At 36.3% G+C, this 12,461-nt stretch overlaps 1 protein-coding gene across 4 annotated transcripts in view; it reads left to right on the forward strand.

Moving 5' to 3' along the window:
* The window catches only part of NFATC3 (nuclear factor of activated T cells 3), a 76,878-nt gene that overhangs the window by 26,876 nt on the left and 37,541 nt on the right, over positions 1-12,461 (forward strand). For all 4 annotated transcript variants that reach the window (XM_069793704.1, XM_069793705.1, XM_069793706.1 and 1 more), the window contains exon 3: positions 2,848-3,010. In XM_069793704.1, the coding sequence (XP_069649805.1) occupies positions 2,848-3,010 (163 nt within the window). The remainder of the gene's footprint in view (positions 1-2,847; positions 3,011-12,461) is intronic.

Below are 12,461 nucleotides of genomic sequence, written 5' to 3' on the forward strand. Positions count from 1 at the left end.
TCATGTGACTTTCAGAAGGTGACAGTGCTGGCTAGGAAGTTCCCACTCTGCCTCCCTCCCAATAGTTCTGTTTGAAGAAGCTGTATAGACAGCTGGGGCTTTGGTAAATTAACAGCATTCAGAAATTTACCTTTCAAAATGAAATAAAGTTAGATCACTGATCCAGTTCAATATGTATCTCTACAGCATTTGTCTAAAAAAAAAAAAAAAAAAAAAAAAAAAAAAAGTGAAAGGGTGATATGGAAGCAGAATACATTAAACTGATATCCTCACAGGGCAGAAAGGTGCATGACATCATACCCTAAAACTTGAGATTCCACTGCTGCTGAGAAGCTGAGGGTGATGGACACAGCAAGAAAAATATTGAGAGAAACAACAGTTTGGGTATCCAACATCAAACTCCAAAGGGAAGCAGTTGTAACTCTCTAGCCTGCTACAACTAGAAAATATCAGTTTGATGCAGCACAGCCTCAAAGGCTGTGTAATTTATTTGGAGAACTGTGTTTTGAAAGCTTTCCAATTTTTTGATGTTTTAGGCATCTGCACATGCATTGTGTGCTTGGTTGCTCTCTCATGCTGCTATTTTCTATTTGTTTTCAAAGAATGACAAAATCTTGAGACTTGGTTATTTTCCTGTCTCCATGTTTGTTCTAGTATTCCAAATATTTTTTCAGGAGATAATGCGAGTCTGATAGAGCTTGTGCCACGTTTTTATTAGTTAATTGCAGAAGGAGTAAACCTCACAGAGAGGCTGCATGGAGAGTGGTCACAAGCAACAAATAATTTCTTCTTGACTGAGTTTATTATTAAACTTTCAGTAATACCTCCTAGTAATTGGTATATAGTCTGTGGTGTGTGTGTGTTATACCAAGTTCTCTTAGAGAATGTATATGTTCACTCTGTATACCAACTATTTTGACATAGACCATTTGGTTATACGGGAGGAAAAAAGGTTTCCAGGAATACTAAAAAAATTTCTTGCATGCTATATTTCTTTTTAAACTCTTTTTAGTATCTTCTAATCCTGACGTTTTCTTTCCTTTTTCAGACTGAAGACTTGAGTCCTCTTCTCCTTCAGTAGCTATAAAAGTGAATGGCAAGGTCTAGTTGATAGCCAATAGTAGCATTTAGGCAGTACGTCTTGGCCTGTGGTAAGTATCTGGAAGGATTGGGCTTATACTGCATTCCTGTCAGTTTCCTCTCTTACTGCTGACATCACCAGTCCTCTCCTACCCAGTAAATACTATTGCTGTGGAAGGACCAGTCATCAGACCTCGTTACTGGTGGAAGAAGAGTCTTTGCTGTACACTGAATCCCTGTGGAGATGATCTATTGCTCACATTTCTTCCTTTCAGTAAGAAGAAAGGGAAATGCTCTTGTTCCTCCCATTGCTCTCAGAAAGGTGTTTCAGGAGATAAGGCTTACATTACAATGTTAGCTCTCTCCTGAAGTGTACAGTAGAGGTACTCCATGAAGCAGCAGGTCAACAGGCTTGTAGGTTGTTCTCCTGTAGGAGGCCAGCAAGTGGTGCCATTTCTTCTCCCTCTTTTCCATGCTTAGCAACAGCGATTTTTGTAGTAAAAGATAGATGTATGGTGCTGCAGGCTGAGCCCAAGTCCATCCAGATACTTGCTAAAGACAGTATTTTCTTTTCTTTTTTGTTCACTCCAAACATTATCTTCCTTCTCAACTGTGGATATGTTTTATACATCTTAGCTAAATTCTCCAGAAGGTATAATTTATCTTTCCTGGACCTGTGGCTATTTATGTTTGTGGAAATTTGCATGGCTTTGGATCAGTGGTGGGTTTTTTTCTTGACTTCCTGTAAAGCAGAAAGAAATGTAATTGAGTTTTATCAGATGATGATACAAACCAGTATTTGTCCATCTCTTTAAAACCTAATTTGCTTTCCCTGCTGGTCAGAGTAAGGTAGTGCAAAACTATTTTAATAGAAGCTTATTTTTATTGAAAGTGTTCTTGTTTGGTACACAATGCTATAAATGTTCACTTTTAAATGTTCATAAATTAATTTGCTCTACCAGGTAATTACTGACTTGAATCTGACTGTTCATCTTATTAGAATCATGAGTCTATAAATCTATGCAGGTAAAAGGGTAGGTATGAAAACATTGGTGACATCACATGGCTTATTTCCCTTTGAGGTTCTTCTGTATTACTTCTATTACTGCAGTTTGTTCTCCTTCTTCCCTGGAGTGACTTTGCTACTGTGTGTAAGGGTATATATAATCTGTGGATAAGCTAAGCATGTACTTCAGGTGTCTTTGTCTGTTGCAGTAAGTCCTTATGCTTGGATAGGACTACTAGCTTTAAAATTTTGGATCATCATATAGTGTTAATTTTAACAATAGTTAACAAAGTGCAGTGCTTACCAGTCTTAGAAAAACGAAACCAACAAGCTGGAAGATAATAATGCAGAGAGTTAAAACTTAATGAGTTACAGATTGAATTTAGACTGTTCCCTCTAAACAACATTTGAACTTGCTTGCTGATATACTTGAGAATAAAAAATTAATATAAAGGCGTTATAGAATAGCACTGGTAATGTGTGCGTGGGGTGTGTGTCATACAGTACCTTTCTTTTAATCAGGTATTGGACGGAAGAAATTCCACTCTTAAGAACCCCAAAAGAAATACTAAATTGAAGATTTTAATGCACCAGCAGAATTTTGGAATTTTCAAGTAACAGTTTTAGGCTAATATCTATTCTTATTTGGTCATCATTTGTTAGGAAAGTGACATCATTGTCTGTATTTTACAGTGAAGTCGCTTTGTACTGCGGCCAAATGGCATAGTTCATTTAACCATAGTGTGCTCATCTGATTGCAGCACATCTTCATTGCCACCTCTTGACTGGCCTTTACCAAGTCATTATGGGCAGTGTGAACTGAAAATAGAAGTCCAGCCTAAAACTCATCACAGAGCTCACTATGAAACAGAAGGAAGCAGAGGAGCAGTAAAAGCATCTACTGGAGGACACCCCGTAGTGAAGGTAGGAAGTCTGGCTTTCTTGAATAGAAGATAATTTTTTAACTACAGTTATCGATATTTACAATGCTGTGAATTGTTACGTTATGTGAAGCTTACAGTCCTTCCTAGGTAAGATTTTCTCCCTTAAATGTAACTTGTTCAATACAAAAGTTAGTTTTAGATGTTTAAAAATTTACAGTTTGCTGCAGTTACAGTTCATGTCACAGTTTTATGCTGTATGCAGTTTTATGCTCATGAATGGATTCACAGTGCAATAGTATATTACTTAATGTATTCAACATGAACTTTAAGGAGAAAAGAGTGTGCATGGGAGCAGGTAAGAAAAGTCATGATAATAGATTAGTTCCAGCTATACTGAAATATGATATAGCTTCATTTGAATCAGAAACCATCTTTCTTTTGGTGTTGAGAATAGCTTCTGAACACTACAAATGCCTCTTGTTCGTGTTTTTGTTAGGTTATTTCTGTGAAATGGTACCCATAAATTCTGATAACTTTCACTTAAATGTTTGGAGGAAATTAAACCTGTCTCTTCTTTCTTCAGCATGAACCGAAGGTTATTACTCACAGTTTAATGGTAGCTATCTCCTTAAAAAGTAAGGCATGACCTAGTTTCATTAGATTTGGACTGGTTATCTGTAAGGGCAAATAAGACTTGTTTCATGCTTTCTTTTTTGACATCGCTTCCATTGTCTTAACAAAATCGTGAAGCTTCATTGTGTCTTAAAACAGTTTCGATGAGTTTCAAGAAAATGCAGTAGTGCAGGCATCAGTCCTCTTCTGGCTAACAGAGGGTGGTGATACACTGACTGTTTTGTGATAACTGGTACCTGTCATTAATAATAGCTTTGGCAGCATTCTTTAGCTAATGCTAAATATTCCAAATGCTAATGGCATCTAAAGTGAATTATTTAAATATTTTGCAAACATTATTCAGTTGGTTGTTGAGCTCAGAATTAGATGTAAGGTCCTCGTAAATTAGGCTTGGCTTTCATAGGAAAGCTTTGCCATCATATTCTCTCTGAAGAGAAAGATGTGTGGGTTTGGTATTTTGGGTTATAACCGTGTGCACAAGCTATGATGTGCTCCTCTCTGACTTTGAGTTCAGCTGTGTACACAAATATCTTACTCTGTGCAGGGAAGACTTCTGGATTAGTTAGGGGTGGTCACTGATGTCTCCTTTAATATATACAGTGCCAGCTGGCTCATGCAGCTTGAAAGGGAACCCACCCTCTTATTCACTGGATTCAGGGAAGATTGTGCAGAGGAACTGTGGGACTTCTTAAGATGCCTTGATTTATCAGTTTGCTACATCCTGGGGTGAAAGCAATGTCTCTTTATTTATTCACCTCAGTCTTGTTTAATGGTCTTTATCTTAATCCCAGGCTAGGTTAAGATAAAATTTAACAGTTCATTTGTAAGTCAAATCAGACAACAGTTATAAAATCTTTGTAAGACAAATGTGTGTGTGGGGAGGGAAGTAATCTGATTACGGTTACAGCAGGGCTTGTCTTTTCCCCCAAATCCGGGATATTTCTTGTTCTTTTCCAGCAAAACAGCAGTTGGTGTTTCAGTCCTTAATCTTTCACTATAGCAGTCTATACATTAAAAAATGTATTTGATATATTTATCCTATTCCAGTAGTTGGAAATAGCTCATTACTCTTTGAGACCAGATGCAAAGTACTAATAGGATTGGCATAATCAGTCCCCATTCTCTTTCTCCTACTCTTACTGTAGTACAAACATGTTTATTGTTTTTTCTCCTTATAGTTTATTCCTTCTCTCTGGCAAGTGAATTCTGTCATGATTTGTAATTATATCACTTTTGGAACAACTCTAATGTTATACCTACATAAATAAAGATGTACCAGCAGAATTTAAATGTTTTGGAGTATCTCTTCCTTTTTCCTTGCCTAAGCAACCTCTTCCCTCCAAGCTCTTCATCTGATTAATTTCTTCTCTCAACCTGACTCCTAATCATATTCTTTGAGCTATTTATCAAACTCCATTTCTTCTCTGATAGCTTACCTTGAACTTTTTTGTTCCTCCTTTTATCCTCTTAAGACTTCATATTTTTCCTTTCTCTCCCTCCAAAACAGGGCTGGTTATCTGCATCCTGTCTTCTTTCTTGAAGATGTCTTTCCTTATCCTTCCATTTCCATTCTTAATCTGAGCTCTTCATCCAACTTTCACGTTCCCTACAGAGTTGCTCAGTGTTTTGCTTATCACCATACCTTGGCCTAACCAGCTTCAATGTTCTCCTATTGTCAGACCTACTAGATTTCTTAGCACAGTGGAGACAAGGGTTGAGTGCCTATCAGGGAAGTCTATGCTGCAAACTAGAGAAAATTGAGGATGCCTGGACGAGGCTGGAATCTGAAAGTCAGCCAGGCAAATTTCTTCATGTGGAGCATTGTATTGCTTTAGTCGGTGGAGAACAAGTAGACACAACATCCACGTGCCAAGGTGCTGGCACTGAAATTTAACACATCATTAACAAGGACAGAAACTTGAGAGATTTTAGCTGACAAAATAAGTCTCTGCTGAGCTTTTGTGAACTACATTCAATTTCTTTTATTCCGCCCCGCCCCCGGGTGCTTGTGTCTTGCACTAATATTTGCGTTAAGGGAACTTGTTTTTCTGATGTTTGTGAGATTTGACATATATATGTAGGCTTTCTTTTGCTTACAGAACTAGATGCTTCTAAGCTGCAGTACTAGATGCAAGTGAGAAAAAACAAATCTGTAATCTATGTGACTTACACCAATGATTTTAAAAGCTATTTATTTGCATTAGAATTGTGAAATACCTTGCTATGGCAAGAATGCTGTTTTAAAAATGGGGATAGTATTTATGTGTCTGATAGTCTCATGCTTAAACACATGGATTGTACTATGCGTCTCTAAATTAAAATGAATACAAATGTAAATCAGTATTCTATTTTGCAGTTTGGTCTCTTCCAGCTGGATTAGAAATTAATTGTTGTGCTTGATGGGAGAGAGGAAGTTGTTATGAAACAAAACACCGATTTGTATTAACTTTTTACTCACTGGTGGGTTTGGTGAAAGGTAATTACTAAATAGCTGTGAGCAGATGAAAATTACTGTATTTAAATACAAAAGTGAAGATTTTTTCTAGCACTTCCAGAAGCTTATTATGCAAATCCAGTTCACGATATGCATTACTGTTTGTTTCTGATTTAACTTTTTCTTTTTGGTCGTCTTAGCTTTACACCAGTCACTTTCATGTGTGTGATCACTGTAATAAAGTACTCAACGTTTTCTTGTGTGAAATAACTGTACGTTAACCAGTGTCAGAGACGAGAAGGGATGTGGGTGAACAGAATAGAATAGAACATTTCAGTTGGAAGGAACCTACAATGATCATCAAATCCAGCTGCCACATCTTGGGGTGCCTGAAGGCCTGTGTGCTTCCTACACAAATTGTTTTGCTCTTAAACGTTATTTTATAGAAAGCTGGAGTAGAGTATTTAATTTCTGAACTGTGAAACCTCTGTAGTTCTGTGTGTGCAGTTGATGTATTATTTAAAATAAAGATTTTAATATAGTACATAACTTAAAGCCATTAATCTATTAGTGCATGTCATTAATCTATTGCTAATACTGTACCATACCTGTTGCTAGGAGACTAAGCTTCTGACAAATTTGGCATCATCTGTTGTGAGTACATTTAATCAGCTTATTTCCAAATGTGAGGAAATTAAATGAGTGGAGCGTCATGCTTTGCTTTGTAAGTCCATTAACTTTAAGGAAGCAAATTCTGTAATGAAATTTGCTTGTTCTCAGCTTTTTTTAGTGCAAAATGTTCTAAATACCAGATACCTCTCATTTTAATCTCTGCTTTCCTGGGAGTATGTTCTAGCTAATCCATGTCATCTGGAACAATTTCTTTTACCTTGGTAGAGAATCTGGAAGGTAATGCTGACAATTTTCACAGGGAAGGAATAAATAACTTGGCAGAATTGTTAGCGAGCAAAAGGTGGCATGTTGAACTTTTGTCATCCAGATTATGTTGAAATTTTGTATTGCGTTGTCGGGAGATATAGAAAGCCTCTGAGCACTGTCTACCTTTACCATTCTATTTCAGTAGACTAGAGTACTTACTTTACCCATCTATGAAGCCTTTTAAACAAATAGCTGCCACATTTCATCTGACTGTAAATGAATGATCATCATTGCTTGAATTTCCCACCCTTCCCACAGGACAAGTTATACATAATAAAATAATGTTTACATTTACAATTTGTTAGAATGAGTTTTTTCTGTTATCTAAAATGTTTAGGGTTCTTCATGAGACTTCACTTGGATAATGCTTATGATCAAAAACATAAGCATTTTAGAGCAGGTGGGCACATGATAAGGATCTCCCGTGAATAGTTTTTCTTCTTTACTTTTGTGTTTTAGCTTTCTGATCTAAAATGATTTTTTCTTTTTAAAACAAACAAACAAACTTGTTTTGAATAGTGTGTTCCTGCTATTCATGTTGACTTCTGCAATTTTCTGAGTTTTCTTAAGTATTTTAAATTTAATGATATCTTTTGGTAGCAAATTCCGTAAGCTGTGTTGTGCACAAGAAGTATTTCCTTTTTATCTTTTGTCCTGTTACTAGTAAAGAAGGTCATATTCATGATATTCTTCTTAATAACCATACAATGTGATGTACTGAGGGACTGTTGAGCTAACAGCTACTTTTTAGCACCATTCTGTATACAAGAAGGAGTATCTGTCCTGTGGCCATTTACCACAGTGGTAATCGGTTCTAGATGTGAACTATGATAAGGGTAATTTATTCTAAATTCATGATGTATCTGCAACAGACACTGTATAGAATCCACCTGTGCCTTACACGTGCAAGACAAATTTGGGGGTGGTGGTAGCTATTAAGAATTTGCCTGTACCAGAAGTGTCTTTTTGCCATACTATGAAGGGTTTAATGGTAGAATCATTCATCAATTCCTCTGCTGTAAGCAAAATTCTTACTTTAGTTGCTTCAGCAGTAACAGAGGAGGGGAAGCATCATGTAATCCATATGGACAGCTCAGCAGTATTACAGCTGAAGAAAGGTGTAAGATCAAAAATTAAAGAAATGTTAAATAAAACCTGGTTTATTTAAATGGTTATACACTTCTAGTCACTGACAAGCAAACAGTAACCTCCTGTGTGAGATTTAACAGAGACCTGTGAAAGAGGGACTGAACGTCTGCTCTGTTTAAAGTGCTTGCAGAGCTTGAAATCATGACTGAAGAGCTGAAGAAAAAGTAAGCTAACTGAGCTAAAGTAAATTAATTTTGAACTACTTTGAAAATTCTGAAACAGGAACGTGTTCTCAAAAAGCCTGTCAAACTCTGAGTTGTGGTGGAAGAACCTATAACCTACAGGAGAGGATCTAACCGAGCAATGTCAGAAATGATCCGATAAAAATAAATTAACGAAAGATTGTTTAAATGAGTATATGTTTGCTGGCTTGTAATTCATGGCTGTCACCTTTTCCCAGATGTTCTGCGTGGCCAATTAATGTAACTACTTGAATAACAGGTATAACATCAGAGTTCTCCCTGTTGTCTAAGCTGAATAAACAGCATGCTTTTTCTGTGTTTCATGACCCTTCCCATTCTTCCTGCCTTTCACTCTTCAATTTTTATTTTTGTCTTGAATTCTTCTTTATTTTGTACATCACCAGAAGGCAGACTGTATCCCAGCTCTAATTGCCTACTGTTGTTTGGTGACAACAACCCGCAAATAAATCTAGAAGGCAGAACGTAAGTCTCAGCCTGTGTGAACCATGTAGTGGGCTGTATTGGGAAAAACATTGACCTTTGGATGAAGTTCTAAAAATAGATATTTTTCAAGAACAGTTTGATTACAATTTAGGCTTCTTCTGCTCCAGAATCCCCCCAAAAGATAGTAAAAGCCTTATTGATGCATCTACTATATGTTTGAATACTCAATCTAGAAAATGCAGTAATTAAGATGAAAAACATTAAAAATTTGCACACTGGACAACAGTCATCTGCTTTTTGTTTCATAAGTTTACTAAAATGTGGGAAAACAATAATTTTTTTTCCAAAGTAAAACCCAATTTATGGGGTTTTTTTCCTATTGGTTATGTGGGAATAACCCATTTCTATCCTGGAAATGCTTGTCCAAAAACTGTCCATAACATAATTTAGCATTGGGAGTTGGTATTTCAGGAGTAGCACTTTTTTTTTTCTCAAGAGATTAGAGCAAACTGCAGATGGATAGTGTATTGTGATGGCTAGTTAGATGTGACTGGCAATTCTGCACTGTGTGAAGTTGTGCTATTAGTCTAACACTATTTTAGCTATGAATTGATCTCCTTTTTTTTTGGGTAGTGTAGAATGGGACAGGACTGTGAGCTAAAACTCTCTGCAAAATATGCCTGAGATTAGTATTTAAAACACTTTCTATGTTTTAGCTATGAATTGATCTCCTTTTTTTTTTTGGGTAGTGTAGAATGGGACAGGACTGTGAGCTAAAACTCTCTGCAAAATATGCCTGAAATTAGTATTTAAAACACTTTCAGTCCTGTCTGCAAGCAGTGAGTGAGTGTGTAAAAGTGTGAGATTTCAGAAATAGAAATCCAAGTTTTTAAACCTTGAAGGATGTTCTGTATGTTGTGTAAACGTATGGTATCATGACCAATAACGCACTAATATTTGCAACTACTTGTTTGCTTTAGTCCTTTGCAGGACCCGTTTGTCTTTGTGACGACCTTTACAATGCTTTTAAAATTGGACTTGTGCCACTACTCTAATAGTTTATTAAAGTTTGTTCCTTTTACATCTCACTGTTTTTTTTCAGAATTGCAACGGTCTGTACTATTTTAAAGTCTTCCAGTCAGTCTACTTGCTAAGTTCATTTAGCACAAGAGGAAGGAGGATGCTTTTTTGATGTGCATGCTTTTCCTTCTCAGTTGATGGAAAGGTACATCAAATAATCAAGTGATACAAAATAGTACTGCACTTCAGGAAAGGGAAGTAGATGTTGTTTTGGTTTAACATAATTAATTTTAAGATCAGACATTTAACTTTTTGTAATATTATAACCTTTGCAGAATCAGAATGAAATAATAAAAAAAATTCCATGTGCTGTTAAGACTGGGCCGGTAGTTGGGGTATTGTCTAGTAGATTTGAATGGAGTTTTCTTCCATGAATTTCTCCAGTTTCTTTTAAACAGTCCATAGAAGATTATAGATCAGCACTCACTGCACCTCTGCAAGGTCATAAGGGATGACTGTGTTCAGTCTGACTTTCGATAACTTCCCTGAACTCGTAATTTCTTGGTTTTATATATATGGTTTGTTTCAAGCTTTTCAAAATGCAGCTGTTGATAAATTCATGATAAATTGTACCACTGGTGTTAGTCACTGTCTGTCTTTTGTTTCAAATTATGTTCATCTTCATGCCTTTGGATCTCTGTCATCCCTTGCTTTTATTCCCAGGTCATTGTTAATAGGTGTACTGTGCATCTTGGCAGAGTAGCCCTTCAGCTTTTAAACCAAAATGCTTCACAGTTCTTTAGGAAAGTTCCTGTACAGCACTTGAAGGGGAAATTCTTGTGGAGAAATATCTGAATAAAAAAGTTTGGTGCTTCAAAGCCATGCACCAGTGCCTCTTTGATATTGCTGTCCAAAAGATTCCAAGCTTGTGGGTAACATCTCCATTGTCTCAGAGGGCAAAACATTTCAAAGGCATGGTTTACTTTTTTTTTTCTTTAAATGAAATTAAAAAAATAAAATTATTTTACTTTAGAAGTGGACTAAAATTTAAGCAGTGAAAGTTCTTTTATTTTAGGATTGTTTAGGTTTCATGGTGAATTGTATCATATCTTTACTCATACAGTCTTCCAAAGTAAAAGTAAAAATACCTAATTCAAGAGAACAGCTTTATCTTTCCTTTCACCTCCATATAATGGGGCCTCTATTCTCCTCTTTTGCCCTCCTTACCTTGTAACTTTGGGGGGTGTTCTAAGGAATACAGAAGTCACTGAAATGCATCTAGCTGCCATGAGACTATCAAGGAGGATATAACTAGTTACAACATGCTTTTGGTATCAAGGTGTTGAAAAGCCTAGGAAATCTCCATCTGAACTAAATGCTTAGTTAGGTGCTTTACACAGCCGTGTGTTTCCTTCCCCATTCTTCATGTTTGAACTGAGGATTTTTATTTGGATACTGGTGCATTTGGTGAAGATAGAGTTGTTAATCAAGTCTTTTGTTCACTGAAGTTATCCCAAACTTTTCCCCTGACATGTCTTGTATTTCAAGACTATGTCCTATTTTCAGGGAGGCCTATTTGTATGTAAAAGCTTTCTTTCTAATAAGCCTGCTTTACCAATCCAGTAATGCCATAAGCAGTGAATTAATTGTGCAAAGGCGAAGGAGCACTAAAGTGTTGATAGAATCTTCAATTAGCAAGCGAAGAAAAGGCACATAAAAACATGAGCATTAAACCCCAGTGAAAGTTTGGTTAAACGTGGCAATTTCCTAATAAATGCTGGAAAGTTCTGCAGGAAAATTGCTTTAAAAATACAATCAAATGGGGTTTGGCACTGTCTGAATGTCATTAGTATTGCTTGATTGCTGAGCATACAACTTAGCTAATGAAGTGATTTTTCTAATTACCCCCTCCCCCAAGTTTTAGTTCTATTTTTTTTCCTTAGTTTTTAGTCTGAATGAGTAGGCATGTGAAACCCTGACATCACTTCTGGATTCAATGACACTATTAGGTGTTGGGGTTTTTGTAAATAAATAAAGGGGGTTTTGGTTCGCAGAAACAGACTATTTCAAAGTATACTACTATTGTCTGATAAGTACCTGTTTGCTGTGAAGTGTATATTTTCTGTCAGATATTTTTCTCAGGTCTTGTTACAGGTCTTATGAAATCACATCTTGTGGATAAATAACATTTACATTTGAATAGAGATTGGTAATACGTGGGCTGCATCAATAAATGGAAAACATAGACAGAACCTTCTTAATTTAAAAGAAGGCAAGGAGGAGAGGTAGAACCTCTAAATATTAGAGACTAAAAAAAACTCTTCTCACAAGCTTGTTGAGTGTTGCACGCTTTCCTTTAGATCAGAGCATGGAATTGATGACACATGAGCCAGATATGGCCCCAATAGAATCTGCATGTAATCTGGAAAAATGCTAACTTCTTTTTTCCAGGTTGATGCCTCTTATTTAATGTGACCTATTTGCTTTCCTCAGCAGGGAAAAGGTTCTCACCACTGCCACAAAATTCCAAGTTTAAATGCTGCTGTCTTCGGTGATCAAACTAATCAAATTAGCCTCTAGTGTTACGCTGTTTTTAAGGATGTTCCGTATATGCATTAAGAACCTATGAATGTTTTTGTAATATGAAATACAACTTCTTGGATGATCCAAAAATTCTCTCATTAATTTAT

This window comes from Haliaeetus albicilla, chromosome 10 (assembly GCF_947461875.1).
Source record: "Haliaeetus albicilla chromosome 10, bHalAlb1.1, whole genome shotgun sequence".
Classification (NCBI taxonomy): Eukaryota; Metazoa; Chordata; class Aves; order Accipitriformes; family Accipitridae; genus Haliaeetus; species Haliaeetus albicilla.